The sequence below is a fragment of the Aythya fuligula genome, chromosome 7 (genome assembly GCF_009819795.1).
Source record: "Aythya fuligula isolate bAytFul2 chromosome 7, bAytFul2.pri, whole genome shotgun sequence".
NCBI classification, from domain to species: domain Eukaryota; kingdom Metazoa; phylum Chordata; class Aves; order Anseriformes; family Anatidae; genus Aythya; species Aythya fuligula.
This window is the reverse complement of record NC_045565.1, coordinates 16,909,471-16,929,567: the sequence shown is the minus strand read 5'-3', so window position 1 is coordinate 16,929,567 and position 20,097 is coordinate 16,909,471. Positions and strand designations below refer to the sequence as shown.

The following is a 20,097-nucleotide window of genomic DNA, read 5'->3' as shown; positions in this document are numbered from 1 at the left end:
AAGTGTTCTGTGGATGGAATAAAACGTCTCTGGAAAAATGAGGTAAAAACTGACAAGTCTCCTCTGATGGCTCAATTACATAACACAGTCATATAAAAGTAAATGCTCTATTGGGTTTCACTATTCCTGCACCATGTGATTGCTTGACATGTACATAAACATCCTGAAGTTCAGACTGAATTGAAGGGGGAAATCTTTTTCATGAGGAGGCGACTGCAGACTTTCCATGCCAATGTGCAATTGAGTCATCTGGGAGGTACTCTGCAGAATGAACTCTCCAAGCATCAGAGGTATAATCACTGCACATGCTATACAATGCTATTTCCATAAACAATTAGTTCATAAAGTGTTTCCATCTTCAGTAATTCTCACTGGAGCAGGAAGCACATTAGACTTGCAAGTAGTTGAACTCTTGAAGCCAAAATCTCGTTTACTGAAGTGTCTCACTTGATATAAAATAATATTTCAATTACACAGAAAATGGCCCAAGTTATCCCAAATGAATACATGCTCCATATTACATTCCTCTTACATAAACTGATATACTGCCTCTACTCTGTCTACCTACAAAAACATTGGACAAGAAGCCTGTCCTTACAGTGTGCATACCGAGAACGTTTCACAAACATGCATTCGAAAAGCAAAGGCTAAGTCATCTTAACGAGCACAAGAGTCAAACAGAGCCATCACATTTCAACCATGCATTGTGATAGTGTGCAAAACATACAGATCAGCTCTCCCAGATAGATACACTTGCATGTACAAGACTTCAGAAAAGCTACATTAAAAAAACCTCAAACCCTAGAGAGTGAAACACCTCCATGTGTCAGGGCAGAAGGCTGCACTACTTGAAGAAAATCTAAACAAAGCACATACAAGTACATCTTTAGAATGGGCAGGGACAAATGAATGTAGAGCATGCAGGATAACAAGTATCCCTATGTCAGCAGACGCATGGTACCTGCTGTCACCCAGGCACTCCACCTGCAGCAAACACCACAAGCTGGCGTCCTTGCTCAAGCACAGGAGTACCCTGACACAGCAATTTTGCAGGGTACAGCTTCAGCCACCTTTACTGGACTTCAAACTCTAGCAACTGTTGCTGGATTTCACTGCTTCTGCCCCAGGCAACTTGCAACACTGAAGGAATAATGCTGGATTACTGAGCTTTGAAAATTGGCAGGAAAATGGTAATAAAAGCCACAAAGACAGCCTTGTACAGCATCTTCAGGGAAGCACAGCATATTCATTACTAATGCGATTTTACTATTTTATGTTAGCACATTTTGTAAAGTTTACAGGGGTCTTAAAGCCAGGCTTCAGGAAGGTTTCGTACTTGCCTGTGCCACAAAAAAACTGCTGATGCCTGGGGCTCCTTTGTTAGCAGGCATCAGCTCTCTGGCACAGCAAAAGACAGCCAGCAGTGTGCCAGCTCCTGGAGAGCTCAGCACTGACCACAGGCCCGAGCAGTGACTTGCTGCAAATAACTAGGCTGAGAAACAACGTGGGAGCAAATCCACAGCTTCCCATTATCACTTGGCTGCTGTCAAATGGCAAAGCCTGGCCGTGGGTGCCCAGGGGCCACAGAGGACTGGGAGCAGCCAAGGAGCTATGAGTGAAACACACGGGATGAAGACAAGCAGCTCCCTGGCCATACAGCAGCAAGACACTCGGTAATGTACGGGGGAACTACTGAAGGTTCACCTCCTCTGAACAGTCCAGCTCTGGCTGGAGCCATCCCACAAGATGGCAGAGTGTGCCTTGTGCTTCATGTCTCAATACCAAAGTCCTCCCTGTAAAACCCCATGGGCTGTCATTTAGAGGCACGGTCCCAAACCGCCACAAAGAGCAACCACCAAAGAGCCCCAAGGCCTTGTGGTGCTGAGGCTCTCCCCAGGTCCTGCAGCCTTCAGAGCACATCAAGCATCCTCTCATGGGCAAAAAGAGCCCCAAGAGCCTGGTTCCTTCACACACCTGGTCCCACCTCGGCTGTGCTAAACTCTGGAGCATTATCAGCCAAAGAGGGAGACCTGTGGGCACCTGCATCACGCAGAAATGAAACACTCCTCACAGGCCAGTGCACACCTGTGGCACAGACAAAGAAAGGAAAGCCACAGCTCACTGTGCAGATGTGCAGCAGCACCCAGCAACAGCCCTTTTGGTCCAGGAGAATGACTAGCTTTCAGGATAAGATGCCCTGCACCCCCAAATCTGTCTGCTGCAAGCAACTCCTCCAGGAAAACCACCGAGCTCCCTGCTGCATGGAGTAACAGACACGTGGGCAGGCTGAAATGATGTTTTGGTGCTCATCATGGCGCTGGACACAGACACGATGCAGAGAAAGCTCCCATGGTGTCATGCACTGCCCTTGGGAAGGCGAAATGTAACCGCTGGTTTCTTGTGACCACCAATGCTGTGAGCCACAGACGGGGACGAGGCACTCGTGGACACCAAGATGCGGATGAGTGGATGCGCTGCGCTGGCCGCAGAGGCAGCAGGCAGGTTACCTGGGGAAATCGGGGCTGACAGAGGAGATCTGCCCCTGCAGGGAATCCAGGATGTTGCTCTGCGAATAGAGCTGCAGGGGAGAATTGAACTGCACGTGCAGCACCTTCAGTCCTGGCACCTCCACCTCCACGGGGCTTTTGGGGCAGACCTGGGCCGCGTGCTTCAACTGCTCCGGCCCCACGCGGACCTGGCTGGAGGGGCTGAGCCTGCGCTGCGGCTCCATGCCGGGCGACTGCAGGGGGTTATAGACGGTGGCGAAGGGAGCCTGCTGCGCGCTCGTCGGCGATGGGCGGCTGCAGGCACGGGTGCCCACATGGGATGGGCAGTGCGAGTTGTGTTTGTTTGAGGTGTTTATTTTTTATGTGGTGGAATCGAGCGAAAGTGGCAGAGGAGGAAGAAAGGGAAAGAAGGAAGTAGTTAATGAAGAGCTAAACCAAATACACCAAGTGACATAAACAGAACACCACCTGTTGCTTGTGCCAGAGGGATACACCACTGAATATATCGCTTTACATTAAAAACTTCTAGCTGATGCTGGGACACCAATCTCACACTCCAGGTGTGTCCACACACAAAGCAAAATGCAGCCACTCCACTTACAAAAGCAATGAAGACGGCAGCAGGGGTGAGCACGAATCCATGGTCCCGCTATCTAGGCATGACACTTTCACTTCTGCCCTACCCAAAGCTGGCCTGGGCAGCCCACTGAGCAGCAATATCAAGTCCAATACCAAAATGGCCATGCTCAGTGGTATGGCTTTGTCCTGCCCTCCCCCTCTGCTCTGAGACCAAACCCTACAACTTATTAGCCTCACTGACAAATTAATTGTCAAATAGTCTTGGCTTCCAGGGAGCACTCTCAACTGGAGGGGTCTCTAGGCTAGTCCAGAGGTGGAATTTGACTGCCAAGTGGTCCCAGCAGGTTAACACAAAGCCAGATTTCCCTTGTCCCTGCTCTGCCTTGACTCAGCTCTTGAATGAGGCCACTGAGGTCTACCAGAAGCAAATGAGGAGTGAATACCCATTACCCTGTCCACCAGCTGCAGCACCATTGCTCTGCCCAGAAGAGCCCATGCTGCTTGCTGGGCAAGAAACTGGTTTCAGCCGAGAAAACTTTCCATGCTTGTATTAAACCACACTTTGTACCCTGCAAAAGCAGTGTCTCAAGTTACTTTTGTCTCCTTAGTCACAAGTGAGAAATTTAGTCAAATATCTCCAAAAGCAGGGATCTTGCAGCTTTTGTTTTAGAAGTAGCCAAAGTCTTCCAGGCAGCTTGGTACTGCTATACAGAGACTTGGGGCAGTTCAGCAACACAGCCAGAAAGATTTCAGAAAGCTCCTGGCTTCTGGTTTATAGCTTCTATTAAAGAAAAAAAAAAAAAAAAAAAGGAACCTTGGACTTCTGGGAAAAAGCCCTGGTCTTGGCAAAGCCTAGGTGCAACCACAAACCTTTCAAGGTTGGGACCATTTTCAGTCCCATACAGGTATAAAAGCTTAAACTACTTTTTAAAACTCGTGTGACAAACTGAGTTTGATAATAAAAATAGAAAGATCCAAGCCTGTCTGTGAACGCTGGGCCAGACGGGAGCTGGGACGGACGGACGTGCTTCCTGCGCTAGCCGTACCCTTCCTGCCCCGCACTGCCCACACAGCCAAAACAAGACACTGAGTGTACAAAGCGCTCATAACAAGCTGTCAGGCACCTGTTCAGACCAGAGGGCTGGTATGTCATGCTGAACGCACGCGGAAACTGCGTCGGTCTCTGCTAAACAAAGAAACACAAGAGCGTTAATTTCATTCCCGCACCGCACGAAACGCTCCCTGCTCCTCTGAGCCCTGCCCCTGGGTGCCACGTCTGCTGCTGCCTCTGTCCTGAAAGAGAGCTTTTTGGGTTAAACCGGGACCCTGCCAGCGAGCCTCCCCCGGGCCAGGCAGGGAGGGAGAGGTGAGGGCAATACTTACGGCTTGCTAGGCTCGGGGGCCCCGGGAGATGTCTTTGACTCCACGGCATTGTTGAAGGTCTGGATGTTTTCTGAGGAGTAGAGGCCCGCCGGGCTGTTGTACTGAGCAGTGATCACTTTGGGGGCAGAAGCCGTGGCAGCAGTGAAGGGGACCGCGCTCCGGTTGTGTGCGCTTCCTATGTGCCTTATTTCCTGCATGCAAAGGAGCAAAGGCACAAATCAGAGGTGCTCAGGCGTGCGGGTGGGATGTGGCGGGCAGCATGGTGCGAGCAGCTGCTGCAAGGCACGTGGTGTCACCTGCGGCTCACACCACCCCAGACCAGACCACCGAAGCTGGCGAGGGTCCTCCAGACACCAGCAGGGTCCCCGTCCCCTCCTGGTTAGTCAACATACCCTTCCTTGGGCTGGCACTTAGGAGGTTTTGGAGGTGATGCGCCAGGAATGCAAGAGCTCAGAAATATTGCCAGAGCAATTAGCTCCAACTGTCACATGTTTGGGAGCTCTGCAAACCACAGACCCACCTTCTCACATGAGACTACAGATTGTAAGTATTCTTTGCAATTTCTGGAAGCAGGAATTCTATGGGAAAGTGGAGATGAGGGGCAGAAGGAGGAACACTCTTCAGTGGCAGCCTAAAAGAAGGGATTTGTCATGGCTACAAATGCTCTGGAGTATGTCTGTGCCTTCGTTGGAGACAGGAGTTCACAGCTGTCTTTCATGAACAACTTTGTTCTCTCTGGACAAGAAATTGCCACAGTAAAGGTGGGAAGATGATCCTTGTTAAACAAAGCATTGTCCAGAGGCAGTGACAGCTAAATGCCTTGACAAGACCAGAGACTTCTTTAGTACCAGAAATCACCCAGATGTTCTGGGTTTACAGCAAACCAGAGGCTTCCAGAGGCATTAGTGGATACTTTAGTGGCCAAATCCAAGTTAAATTAGACGTGACACGAGACTCTTCCAAATCGCTAACAAAAAGGGGAAATTTTGTAACCCCGGCTCTAGTTCAGAGTCTGGGAATTGCAGCCCTGGGGCAGAGCTAAGGACAGCCAGGTCTTGTTCCTCCTTGACCAAAGCAAGGTGAGCTTAATGGGGCCTCAAGAGAGGAGGCAGAAGAAAGTTCACAGCAGAAGCTGAAATAGCCAGGGCAAACAGATGGCACCAAAATGTGCATTTTGAAATGTTCCAGCCAGAGGCTGGGAATGGCTTCGTTACAGGGCTAACGCCCAATGGCACAGGATGAAACAGGGCCCTTCTCAGCATGCTGGGCTCCCAGCTTCCAGCCCTAATTACCACAACCGGTTTCCCTCCCACTCCATACACACACTGACTTCGACAGCCACGATGTGAGCCTTCGCTGCCCTTTGAACGTCTCACGGCACTTGTTTGATAGAGCTATAGTTACAGAATAAACACTCGTTAGAAACAAGTATGACTAAATTCTCCTACAGATTTTCCTTTAAATCACTTATATGCCCCCAGATTTCCTTCTGCAGCTGGCTTGCCTTCCCAAACTTACAGCTGGGAGTCATCGTGCTCCATGGCACACATCATGTGCAGCACAGGACCCCTTACAGAAGAGCAGTGTAGGTCCAAACTCACTCATGAGTCACAAACCATTTGAAATCAGTAGGGCAGCTCGAGAAGTTCAGGTGTGGGGTGGCAGGACTGCTCTCCCACGGCTTTTTGCCCAACACAAATGGAAGTCAGCCACAAAACTTTCCCACACACCGAAGGAAGAAAGACCCTGGAGTAATTAGCTAATCTCTCTTTGTTACAATCTCATTCAAAGCACATAACAGGGCTCATAAAAATAGTCTTTCCCATGGCAGAAACTGTGGATATTAGCAAAAAATAATCATTACTTCAGCATGTAAATCACACCATGGGGAAAAGTATCAGTGCTCTTTTATCAGCATTAAGCGCACATGTTAGAACTCTATTCAGAGGCCGCAAGCCGGAGAGAGGATATGCTGTGTGTATGAGCAGTTGGTTTAATGAAAGACAGAGGCAGGAGTTTTAGGACAAAGGGGTTATACTTTAGGTCACATAGGCTCAAAGTTTAAATCATGTCACAATCTGTATTATGGAAACATTTAACTACTAACCAAGAATTACAGAAAGGGAAGTCATTTAGGGTATTTTTTTTTTTAAGGATCTGGTTTCCTAAGGAAGTAAGGCATCTCAATTACATGCTTTGTATGCATGTGGGCGTGTTTCCACCCCACCAAGGACTTCTGAATCTGTCAGCCAAGCCCAGATCACTGTGACAGAGTGACATAGGCCTCAAGGAACAGGCAGCCCAGGGAAGTGGTGGAGTCACCATCGCTGGAAGTCTTTAAAAGACGTTTAGATGTAGAGCTTAGGGATATGGTTTAGTGGGGACTGTTAGCGTTAGGTCAGAGGTTGGACTCGATGATCTTGAGGTCTCTTCCAACCTAGAAATTCTGTGATTCTGTGAAGGATGGTTAAGCTCCTACAAGCGTTGAGAGAATAGGCAGCCAGATGGAGAAAAGAGACTGAAATCATGTTAGTGCCTTGACTCCACGAACTGCAAGTTGTGCTTGGGCACAGAAGCCACACTGGGGATTTTGGCCCACTTGTGGCCCACTGTTGTGTAATGGCAACCAAGTCCATAAATGAAGCTTCCAGAAGTGTCATCTGTAGCAGCACTCATGGATAAGGCCCACAGGAGACTTTAAGGCAGTTTAAAATAGCTTAAATACAGATAGCTGGGCTGAAGGTGGTGTCTGAAGATTAGGTTAGAAAAATCCCATCTCAGGAAGAATGTAGGTCTGTAACCTGAGAGCCTACAGACAATATTGCAAGAGCAATAACATTATAAAGGGCGTTTGGATAATCCAAATTCTCCAGTGCTTCCTGTCGTGCTGTGCTGCTTTTTCTGCTTGAGCTGTGGAAGGAATTTGCAAAGAACAAGTGCTTTCATGTACCAAAACCAAGATGAAAAGATAACTTCTTCTCACTGTCAAATATATTTACATAGTGATTTGCCAGACTTGCCAACCAGGCCCTGTGTTGGGCATTAGTTTTGTGAAAGTCCCAGCTCCTGAGATCATTTGTTTATGTGAGGATCTCTGATTTAACACTGGAAAAAAAAAAGTCAGAAATGTGGCACTCCCAAGCACCTGACCACCAGCAGGCAAGCAAAAAAAAAGTTAGCACAAAACCACCGGGATGCTGCGTGTACTTGCGTGGGGGCAGTGCCAGATTTAGGCAGTTGAAATGTTTGGGGTCTGCAGCATCTCTGCAGCTGCAGATCTTCCAGAACCAACCCAAGAGGGGGAAAGAGGCATCATGTGCAGCATCCCCAGCGGGAGCACAGCCTGCAAGAGCACAGCAAGCGATGCTCTGCTCGCGGAGGCGAGCCAGCAGTCAGACACATGGAAATGCAGGGCTTGACCTGCTCTTTCTTTCCCCATAGCACAGAGGAGTGTGGCCAATACTTTCCTGAACTGTGTCTTCATGGTGGCTGGAGGGTGGCAGACCAGGGTAAAACCCACCAGCAACTGCACAGACATCTCTGCCAGCAAGCTTCTGAATTTAGAGCAGTCCTGTCTTGCTTTCCTTTCAAAGTGACGTGGGCTTTCAAGGAGAAAAGAAGCCACACAACCAACGAAGTTCGTAGGACCCTGGTTCTAGTTCATATGCACAGGTCTCCTGCCGGATGGGATTTTGGGGCAGCCTATTCTGGGCAGGGAGCCACCAGCCACCTCGGTGCCAGCTGCGGGGACGGGGACAACGTCCCTGTGCCGGGGCAGGAAGCGGCTCAGCATTTCCTACCGCGCCGGCGTCATGGGGAATTATCTGGGAGAACAATGGCCCCTTCCTCCTGCTCGCACCAGGCCACGCTCGGGGACGCCCGAGCCTGTGAAATCCCCTCGGCTGTGCCTGCTCTGGTGGCATGGCTGGCTGCTTCCCCTGCCACTCATCTCAGATGCTGAATCATGACTGAAGGCCACTTGAGGCACTGCCTGAAGCTCCAGGTCATAGTGTCAGTGGAGCTCAAGGGACTCGCTCTGATTTTATGGTACAAATTGAGAAAAAAAAAAAAAGCACCCAGCAAGTTCAGCAACAGCAGCCCTGCAGGCCCCAGAGCAGCGCAGCAAGCCGGCCAAGCTGTCGACCTCACTGGGCTGCAGAAACGGAGGCTCGGGGCAGACAATGCCAGCGCGTGCGCCTCGAGAGCCACGCCAAGAGGAAACACGATTAAACGTTTCTCAGTCCAACTGTTTACTCAGCTCGAAGAAAATGGGCCCCTGACCAAACCTCAGCAAAGGAGAGCGCTCCAGTCATGCTCTGGGTGGGGAAGGAGAGCAGAGACCGGCAGCCAAACTGCCCAGCCCCGTCCTTGCCCTCGCAAGGCCGTGCAGGGAGTGAAAGCTGCATCATGCCCATGGAGCACATCAGCAAAACACAGCAACACCTCTGCAGAGGACATCTTCACGGCAAGCTCTAGCTGATGCTGCATCCCACCAGCTGCAGCTGCAAGGAGAAATGCCTTCATTTTCACCTCTCCCTCTGTTATTGTTTGGGGTTTTTTCAGCTATGGAAAAAATCTTCTGCAATGCTTTGAAATCTGATTAGAAATTAGTAAGGGTCTGGGGCTTTGTTATTGTAGGGGGGTAAAACAACAAGGCTGGCTTCCCACATCCTCTCCCTCCGAGTCCCCAAAGCATTCCACATCCATGCGGTAACGCCTTTTAACCGAAAACAGCGGGTCACCATACTTTGTTACTTTATATACCTATTGCTTCATACATTGCCCACGCATGCAAGGCCTTATCAAAGGCCAGGCCAGCCACACACCCAGTTTCTATAGCCCCAGCCTTCCCAGTATCCAAGGAGATAAAATACACAAGGCGGAAACAATGACATCACTCGGCAAGGATGGCGATGGGGACGGGGACAGGGACAGGGCAGGCATTCTCTCAAGAAGCCTCGGGAGGACAGAAGCAGCTGTCTGTTCCTGCCATCCCACAAGTACCATGATTCACCTCCAGAACTCCCCTGGCTACGTCTGGATGTTATTTCTCTCTCTCTCTCTCTTTTTTTTTTTTTTTTTTTTAAAGAGCATTCTTGAGTTTAAAAGCCCGTATCTTTTGCGGTTAAAAAGAGGTGGTGTCAAACCGAGAGCTTTCAGCTTTTTTTGAAGACAGTCCTGGTGTTGACCACCCTCAAAACTGGTTTCTCTCGGCTCACTTCCTACATGAGCTCACCCAGAGCAAACAGAGACCTCGGCCCCATTGACCTCAGTGTCGTACAAACACAGGAAAAAGACAAATCTTCTCCCAGAGAGCCTAAATCTGGCACAGCCTGAGGGATAACAAGTTTTATGGTTCATTTTACCAACGGGCAACACAGCCACGCACAGCAGCCCATGGCTCTGGAGCTTAATGCCCAGGCCAGGTTACCAGAGTGTGGCAGTTCCAAGTTATCCTCATCTCTGGCCAGTGCCACAAGAACTGAAATCACCTTAGTCACCAGAATAAGTTGTTCTCCCTCATTTCAATCATTTTTATCAAAAAAAAAGCAGAAGGGACAGGCAGACATTATTTTAATCTTTCCCACCACGGTGAGGAAAAGCTCTTGATGGGAAAATGACACTGAGTGATCGCCCTCATGATGTGGGTGAGAAGTGCAAGTGAAATAATTGAGTAAATATACGAAGAAGTCTCGTCATTTCCTTCCCCTGATGTAGCCATAGCCACATCCAAAACAAAGCTTGTTCAGCCCCTGAGCCATCACTACTGACAGGCTGCTGCACCTTTTGATGAAATGTGATTTTGTCATCACTCTTGCCTCGGTTTAAATTAATTTAGAAAGATAAAGATAATGGTAATGAAACAATAATAAGGCTGTAGCTCTTTCATTTGCAAAGATCAGCACAGACAATGAAGTCAGTCTTAGGATTCAGGACTTTGGGGAATGCATGGGAGGTTGTGGAATGTCTTTTTTTTTTTTTTTTTTTCCAAAGGCCCTTAGAAGTATCTTGAAGTTGCATTCCAAGTAAGGGAAAATACTTCCACAGACAGACGCAGCATTTCACCAAGTATCAGCCTCTAACAGGACTACAGCAGTAAACAAAAAGCCTATTTCAAATAGTAAAACGTGTGGAAGCAGAGATCTTAATGTCTATTTAGTCATAGAGTTCTTGACAAACAAAAAAATAATAATTTCTTTTGTAAGATCATTTACAAAGACTTAAGTTATTTAACTGCACAAATAAAATGGGAACAGGAAAAAAAGGTGGACAAATGCTGTGAGAAGTTTCAGTTTAGATGGTGAATTTTGGGAGCAACATCAAACAGAACCTCATTTTAAGAAAGTGGGGAACTTATTTGAATAATTGCAGCCTGATCTCTTCAGCAAAGGCTTTAAAACTCTTTTTTTTTTTTTTTTTTTTTTTAGTCTGCAGTAACTCTATTTACATATATGATGATGTTTCTGCATGCAAAGGGCTGTGTGCGAAAACTATGAGAAACATCTTCAGAGGACCCTGGATCAGGCCATAAATGAACTACTTGGACTCAGTATGTCTTATTTTCTTTGGTAAGTGAATTAATAAGTGCTCTGTATAAGGCAGCTGCCAAGGAAAGCACATGGGTTGTTTTCACTGGCGAGGCAGCTAGAAAAAAAACTAAATAGCTCAGACAGCACTGCCTTCGAAGAGTCAGCTCCACTCACAACTTCTAACAGTTCTGTTGTGAAATGAGATCGGCACCTTTGTGGGGAAATTCCTACCAGTTTGCCACACTGGTATAGAGGCACAGCACCTTCTGCATGCTGCTGCTGCTTTGCAGCAAGCCTGGCTGAGGGCTCTGGGCATGCTGCAAAGATGCAGCCCCAGAGAAACGTGGCCAAGGGCTCACCACGGATCTGGCAGAAGTCAGCACGCTGCGCTGACATCATGCTGCGAGCAGACAGCCCTCACCACTAAACCTTCCCTGCTGCAGTCAGCTACTGAAAAAGGAAATGGGTGTACATTAAAAAAAAAAAAAGAGCACACCTTAACACTTGGTGGTGTTCATGCCACTTTCCCTTGGCACAGCAGACTAGGATGTTCAGGCACTGTGGAGCAGGAAGGGTAAATGGCAGCTTGTGGTTTGGAGACATGAGCCGAACAGCTCACACTGCTAAATTCCTCTGCTCCAGTCCACACCCACGTGAAGGAAAGCCCCATGCTCCACGCACCAGCAAGAACCACTCACATAGGCCACCACAGATGACTTAACTGGCTTTGTTTTCAAAATAAAGGGAAGAAAGGCAAGAGTTCTATGAGAGCTTGACACCAGGTTTGATCTTGACACCAGGGTTGCTTTTACACCAGGAAATAAATTTCTCCTAGTATCAACCATAACAAGGGCTCAGAGCCTAATTTTCAGGCAACAGGTGGCTCCTAGTGCCAGACTAAAACAGGGGTCCCTGCTTAGACACAAGGTTTGTAACAGGAATCTTGCTACAGTCAGTTTCTCTCCAAATTCTCTGCTGAGGTCAGTTAAGGGTGGGTATCACAGATGCAGTCATATCACACTTGCAAGCTGGCAGCATCAGGGTATCTACATAGCAGCCAGAGCCAGAGCCAGGGGTAGGGCTAAGGCTAGGGTTTAACAGGAATGCACCCTGCAGCCAGGGCTATTGATGAATCCTGTGCCGTCTGATCTTTGTGATGCCCTTTACTCGGACTTTAGGAAGCAAAGCATGACTTGCAAGCCAAAGACAAGAGTTAAGATTAGTTCCTCACACCCTTGTTTCTTCCAGAGTTGCAGCAGGCTCCCCCAGGCAGTCAAGGGCTGACTCATATGCAGCCAGCACTCTGAAGTGCCCCCAAGGACAGCTGACTAAAGAAGAACTATTGATTAGGGTTAAACATGCCAGAGTAAATGAGTTAAAGTAAGAGGTGATATCAGGGGATTAAAATAGCCTGTGTGTAATGTCTGACCAGTGGCAGATGTCTGTCCAGTGACCTAGGCTGGACTGGGGGAAAAGGGTGGTGGTGGTGGTGCAGTGGCTGGTGGCAGGGGGGCTGCGGCAGCAGGTGCCTTGCAGCAGGTAACTCAGCTTCGTGAGCCAAGTTAAGTTCCTCCTGGCATGTATAGTGCCCCATGTTTAATTCCAGGGTGGGAGAAAGGGCGAACATTTAGCTAAATTCTGGTTAATGCCTAGGTTAGGGTCTTGGTCCAGGGTGAGGTCTCCTGCTGAATCCTCTCCTGCTAAGAAGCTGCCTCCAGGCTGGAGGGGTCTAAGCAGGGACATCCACTGCCTCCCCCAGTACTCAGGGTCCCATCCAGCCCCGCACCATGGTAAGGACCTGCAAAAAGCTGTAGGAGAGGATGCTTTTACAGGGCTTTTTCTCACTTAGTTCTGCTGAGCACATTGAAATGAACACAGGTCCTTATCAAGTTGGTTGCCTAGGTTTAGATTTTTGGGCTCCAGCTCTTATCTCTGTTCAGACCCAGGCATCATGTGATTTCTACGTCTAGTTCTTCCTGATTTCTGCCAACATTGATCCAAGGATCACTCAGGAGAAGCAGGGCTGCGGTACATACACATACTCAAAGCCACTGAAGGCTCTCACTTTGATTTCTACAGGTCAAGGTGAAGTTTCTGCTTCAGCTGACAACAGGCACAGACACTGTGGCTGGACCACCTCTTCCTTTGCCCTGTAGTGTTGCTTGAGTTGCACTTCAGAAGCATGAATTTTCTTTGTGTGTTGGTGTTTGGAGCCCTTCAACATTGAGTTCTGGAGAAACTCACTGCTGGTTCTATTCAAAATAGAGTGCTTCAGGGAGATTTAGTGAGCAGTGAAATTGTGCCATAAAGCAGCTGCACAGTCAGATTCACCAGCCAGCACTGGGTTTTACGAAGCACCAAGACAAATTCTGTTGTGTTCCAAGATGAAGCACCAGCAGGGCACTGAGCTATCTTTGCCTTTTATGAGAGCACTAGATGAGGTTATTTTCAAAGGCTGTGGGTTATCCACTTTCCCAAAACGTGCTGTTTAAACAGCCCTCTGCAGCCTTGCAGGGGAGCCTCTTCCGCACTCCTTTGGCAAGAGTTGGCCCCACAGTCTTGATGTTTGCAGCAGAGCATCTTCAGAGCAGAAGACACAGAGCAGATCCCAGCTCAACAGTGTCACAGGCAAGTGTCACTGCAGGGCCCCAGCCCAACCTAAGTCCAAACAGCTCAGTCTCGCACTGTGCCTTGGCTAAGTCATGAAATACCTGCAGAACGCAGCACCATGCTCTCAAGCCAAGTAACACACAGCAGCTTGGTGTGAAAAGGAGCATGGATCGATCCCAAGCCAAGGTCTGGGCTGGGCATTGCTGCACACATGCTACTTTAAGTTCAGGTCCTTTCCATCCCAAACAGACATATTAGCACTTAATTAATCGCAGAGTCAAACTATTTTTCTCTTTACTCATTTTGCTAGAAAGACTCACAGGGGGAATGCGCTAGGGCCAGAATCCAAGTCATTACCCCAGTGAAATCCAGAGCAATGTCTTTGATTTTAGCACAGCTGTAGATTTCTGCAGTGTAATCTTCCGAGCCTAGCCCAGGCAATGCCCTTGCACAGGTCACTGTTATTACCACGTTTACTTGACAGAGGCAGCAGACCGATGAAGCAAGGCTACCAACAGTTTACAGAACCAATCTCCTAGAAAGGAGTTGCAAGATCTGCCACACAGATAAAAATATAGAAGGCTGATATATTTCTCTTCTACTTTTTCCAGGGCTAGACTGCTGATAAGAGTCTATTAGTAAGAGGAAAAAAAAGAGAAGCAAAACCAGAAAACATTGCAAATCACTTTACTCTCCTCTTGAGACCTTTCTTATCTATGAAAATCAACAGGCTTCGCAACGGTAGTGATGATTTATTGAGCCACACCTCCACAGTGCCTTCTGTGCACCCTGTGACAGGTGTGAGCATGCACATGGCAGGAGATACCACATCCGTCCCAAGCAGCTTACCTGTGGCGAGGTATCCGACTAGCTCTGACCATGTCTGTCTGTCTGTCTCTGCAGGTTTCCAAGGGAGGTAAGGGGCACGCGCTGTCCCCAGTGTGACCAGCGGAGTGACACATGCTTGACTCCTTGGAGGATCAGGCCAGAAACTGCTCCAAAGCCAGCCAGGAGTAAGCGGGAACAGGATCATGCAGATACTCTTACTTACCTGGGGCTGGGAGGCCAGATTCATCTTATAAGGATGCGTCTTCCCCTCTTCATTTACAAGTGGTGACCAGACTTTTGATTCTGTCCTGCAACACATGAATTTTCAATAGTTAACCTACTTCCATCACAGAGCAACATTATTGTTATTAAAGGGTTTGGAGTTCATCAGCTAAAAACACCTCCCCCAGAATTTTGTATGCAGCACTACCATACTAGAGGGAATCCCTACTAGAGCCTCATTCCAGGTACATAATTCGGATGGCTGAGTAACGCTGTAAGAGGTCCTTGGAGCAAGACAGGATCTCAGCAGCGACTGCCCTGGCTCGTCCTTTGGGACTCCACTGGCGACACAACAAGCACGGGCTCCAGCCCGGGCAGTAGAGCTGGGAGTCACCCAACAGCAGAAGCTGGAAATACCCCTGGGATGCAGATCCTTTAACTAAGTGGGACAATTCAAATTACTATGTGTTTCAGCTTTTATGGGTAGCAGGGAAACGGAACGATTCTTGTCTGTATTGAATACACAGAGAACATTTTGTTCTTGAAGTTGAGCTGCCGGAAATGTTTCTTGGTTTGGGTCTCCAGAATTTCCTTATTTATACAGTGGTATCCATGCAGAGCAAACAGAAATGTTTGGGAGTTATGAAAAAATGGGTCAAAGTCTGCGATGGGACTAAGAACTGAGACAACATAATGTGTCCAAGGGAAAGTCTGCATAACCTTTGCTGCTCTGTGGTCTGACCCAATTACTCACAGCGGCCTGAAACACAAATCAAGACCTCTGACCAAAGCCAATCACTTCTACCATCATCGTTCTGGAGTTTTGCTATGCCCCAAAGAACAGCAGACAAGCAAGCAGTGAGGGAGAATTAAGAATTAAGCTTAGATTTGCTTGAGATATATTATGGGAAACACATGCTACCTAAATTTCTCAGACATACAGAGAGCAGCTAGCATCGAGGAGGGACCAAACAGTGCTACTTTTGCAAACTTTTTAATAGTAGGGAATGAGTTGCTGTAGAATTGCTGAATGAAACCTATTGTTCAATGTTACACATTGCATGGTGCAGCAACTAGATAGCTGATAAACTCTTAGGATTAATTTTGAAAGCCATGTCCTGTTTTGACAGCAGATCCCGCAACTTCGTGACTCTGCAACTGCAGATAGATGTTCTTCCCAGATATCTGTGGGGCCAGGGCCAGCTACAGTTTAAGTTCTTAGTTAGCAAAACAGGAATGTTTCCACTGAGAATTAACTAGACAACTGGAAAGATACTTTAAACAGAAAAGGCTTATAAAACTGACAGGGGTAGAGAAGCAGGGTGTAGAGCTACCCACAGTAAATTAATTCTCATCTACCTCATTTCTCTAAAAGCCCTCCAATGTCAGAACATTTTAAAATAAAAACAAGCAAAAAAGTCTAACTGTGATACACGTGTATACTCCAGACACTTGCTGCATAAATAGTATTTTAATGCTTAACATCCAGAGGGTAGCTCAGTGGGAGGAGGTGGGAGCCAACACTCTTACTCAAGGAAGAGATTTTTTATAGGACATTTATTTACCTGTTGGTGCAGCTATTGCACTCTGGACTTTACACAGAAGAAGCCTTGACGGAATCCTGCTGTACTGTACCTGCTGTACCTCCTTTCTCAGGAAAGTTCATAGACACGGGTCACACCTGATGGTAGGCTTTACACAGCATGAGTCAGGCAGAGCAAACCTTTGCCTCTGGGCTACTGCATCCTGTGGGCACAGCTGCAGCGCCAATAGCTCACAGCCTACTTCACCCAAATCCTGGCATCTGATGCTCTGGAGAACACGTAGACTGACAACTATGGACATAAGAGCTGCATGGGGTCAACTCTATGACAATCTGATCATTGTCTTGCCCCAACAGCTGCTGTTGCTGGATGCACAACACCCCAGGTGAGCGTGAAACAGTCATTCCCACCTTACTTCTGGCCACCAGTGCTTTAAGGGGCCAGAGAAACCAGCAGCTTTACTCAGATGACAGCTATCAAGCATAACAAAGTCACAGACACCTCTCAGATGGTTGCTTTTTGCACTTGAAGACTTGTATTTGCACAGAGGGGAGCAGCCCACTGAGCAGAGCAAAGCCTTACTCTTTGGAAATGCTTGCAGATCACATGTGACTGGGTTTTCACCTCTTCTGGAAATACAGGGGACACAGCAAAGCACATGGAAATCAAATACCCTGCCAGCCAGGCTGCAAGCAAGTGGACGCTGGCTGGAGATAAAAGAACAGTTCAGAAAGCATTAAACACTTCAGCTGATTTCTAGCATGAGGCAGCCCTGGTGCCAATTCTCACTAGTATTTTCCAGGCAGTACTTTCTTTTGCAGCAGGTTAGCGTTACCAGATTTCAGAAGCACCGAAAAGCCTTTTTCAGACTGTGGATTTAATCTCAGAGCAGGCCAGTGTATGAGCACAGAGCAGAAACCTCCCCTCAGGTCCCTGGGTGCTTGCTCTCATCCCATTGCCCTGGCTTGGTACATTGGAGGTGGCAGAGCGCGTTGGTCTCCAGCTCTTGGGAGGCACCTTGGGTTAGTTACCACAGCCAAATTTGGGTTTCTGACCAGATTTTTCTCCCTTTTTTAATAGCAAGACAAAAAGCCCCAGTTTGATTCCCAGCCTGCTGCCATTCCAGTCTGTCACTGGATATAAATGGAAGCAGCAAGGTCACTCCAGGCTTTACTTTCAATTCAGCTTAAAAGTTATCCAAACAGATAGGTTAAATAGCCAGCAGGGTTGTCCCTCTAAGGCCAGGAGGACAAAGCTTCCCTTTGTCTTTACAACAGCTGTCACAGAGCCCCTCACTTGCTCTCTCAACACCCATTTATGGCCCCAGCAAAGAGGAGGCAGCTTTGCTGTGGATGCCCTGCCTGGAGGGGCCAGCACAGTACGTGTCCTGTCCCACCACACCACCCGTGGAGCTGCGATCCCAGCTCTTGGCCACGGTCTCCTGCCTACGTTCCTGCCATCAGCGTCTGCACTTGTACTGAAGCATGGCAGGAAAAAGAGGAAAAGCACCCAAATGCTCACCTATGTCCCATTTCTGACCCAGAACTTGATTTCTGTAAGGCTGGGAAGTACAGGTACGAGACATGAGTCGGGTGGATTGGTTAGACGTCATATCTCTCTCATATCTGCATGTGCTTGTATTGTTTATGTGAAGCAGGAATCAAGTGTTGGAGTGGCTAGCTGAAATCCAAATTTATTTTATAACATGGTTTCTCCTCTATATTCCAGCAAAAGGGACTCCAACAGAGAGTGACATTCAAACAGTGAAAAGAGAAGACAAAAACATGACAGTCAAACAAGCCCAGGAACAACTGCCAGACAAATTAATAGTGGGCATGCAAATAGACAAACTTCATCGTGTTTGCAGTTTACACTTCTGTGCTGTTTCCTCACCACAGGACAGTGAGCAACCAAGGCAGGGTCAGGGAGTGAGCCATGCATTTGCTGTTCCATCCAGGCAGAAAACAAGACCCAAGATTAGAAAATTTGTCTGAGGTTAGCTTGGATGGGAAGGTACTGGTAGGAAGGAGAGGAAGGAAACTGCATGCAAGTCAAGGCAAGAATGTGGAGAGGTATTTGTGAAATACAACATTTTTCAAGAAGCTTGGCTCGAACACGGTATAATATAAACATCACAAGAGGCTACATTTTGCTATCAATGGGGTTTGCGTGCAGGGCTGGGCCATAGCTTCAAGGGAAACTTCAGTGCTGGAAAATGAGGGTCTAATTCTGTAGCCAGGAACTGCGTAAAGTAACTTCTGCAGGGCAGAGGCACATTTACATTCCCGTTTCAAACACGGGAATGGACACAACTAATTTACCCAAGTAGCAACTAAACCCCTAAATACTGAAAAGTTTCTTGCACATCAGAAGGTTTGACGGCTGAAAAACAAGGAAAGGATTAGGCAATTCCTCTTTCAACAGCCCCCAGGGTTTTAGGCAGGCATTTTAACAGCTTTAGTGACTAACTACAGGAGCTTTCAGGCTACCGGGAAGGTACCTGTTTACTCAGCCTGTTAGCTACGGAAGTACGTGCCCTTGGATTTAAACACCAGCAGACTCTTTTAGCAAGCCCTCCATTAATGGACAAATTCTCTTTGGCAAGCAAAACCATCTCGAAGAGCAATGCTAGTCACAACTTCCTTGAGACAAGAGGCCCCGAATTAATTTCTTATTTCACTTCATACAGCCACTAAAAGCAAAAGGGCAACTCTGGCTTCAGTAGCAGCACCAGAGGAGCACCACAAGCCCTTTCATCACAGCGTGGCGGACAGGGCACACCTGGCTGCTCACACTGCTCCTCCACCAGCCAGCTGCAGCGTTGACAGCTTTTGCCTTCCCAAAGAGGCTGTAACAACACGTCAAAAGCCAGGCTTGACTTGCCAAAATGCCTTTGAGTGCCCCCATCACTGGTAAAAGCTGCTGGCGGGCACCTGCAAGGGCTGGGGAGCAGCAGGGTGAGCTGCCAGGGAGGGCGGCCGGTGTGCATGGCCTTATATAGCTGCTGCACAGCACCGGCCCTTCCCAGGGCCACGAGCATTATTAGCAAGATGACAGAGCTGGAAAACTCTTGCTGGCAGGGAAACAAAAAGCAAGCCTAAATGAGTCAACAAACTCTGCAGACTTCCCAGAAAGCAACCTCGAGCCTAGTGTGGCTTTGTGCAGCCACGGCCGAACACAAGGGACAAGCAGAGCGAGGATGGGGAGCTTCCCGCAGTGGGGGTGCAGCCGAGCCTACCGAGTAAAGCCCAGATGGCATTTCTCTCTCTCCCTTGCCCTTCACTCCTTCTCCATAGGCATCTACACATGATCCTTTTTGACAATGCACTTAACATCTGCTGGTAGGACATCTGACTTCTCTGATCTGAGCAGTTTTCAAAGAAAAAAAATGCATAGCTTCATTCCTTGGCATCACTCTTAGCAGAGTAACAGACTGTTTTGCAAACAAAGAAAAGGTGTATCAATATATCATATGCTGGCAGTGGAGGTGCAGAAGAACAGCTGGATATTTGAAGAAAAGGACAGCAGGAGCAGAAAAAGAGATTACATTTGCAATCCCTTTTCACAAATATTCCTCTCCTGTTACCACCCCAACCTGCCTCCAGACACAAAAGAAGGGCAGGCTCGCTGTAGGAATATTTATTTTTTGTTCACCAAACATAAATAAACAGTTCACCTTTGAGTTGCTCATGGCTGCACATGAGCACAGATCCATTACAAACTTGGTGACATGGGCAAAAAGCCATTTCTTTTAGAGATTACTTTCACCTGTACTGCAACTGGAATGAGCATTTGTCTGCTCTTGTCCATCTGTAGCTACAGCCACAGAGCTGTGTGCCAAATTCCTTGTGAGCATTACCAGTGACATGGGTAATGTTGGACCTTTTGGATATC

General features: G+C 47.9%; 1 protein-coding gene across 1 annotated transcript in view; it reads right to left on the bottom strand.

The window, feature by feature from the left end:
- The window catches only part of PDLIM1 (PDZ and LIM domain 1), a 40,414-nt gene that overhangs the window by 6,561 nt on the left and 13,756 nt on the right, over positions 1–20,097 (bottom strand). The window contains exons 3-4 of the mRNA XM_032191685.1: positions 14,661–14,745; positions 4,470–4,660 (exon numbers count right to left, since the gene is read on the bottom strand). Of these exons, the coding sequence (XP_032047576.1) occupies positions 4,470–4,660; positions 14,661–14,745 (276 nt within the window). The remainder of the gene's footprint in view (positions 1–4,469; positions 4,661–14,660; positions 14,746–20,097) is intronic.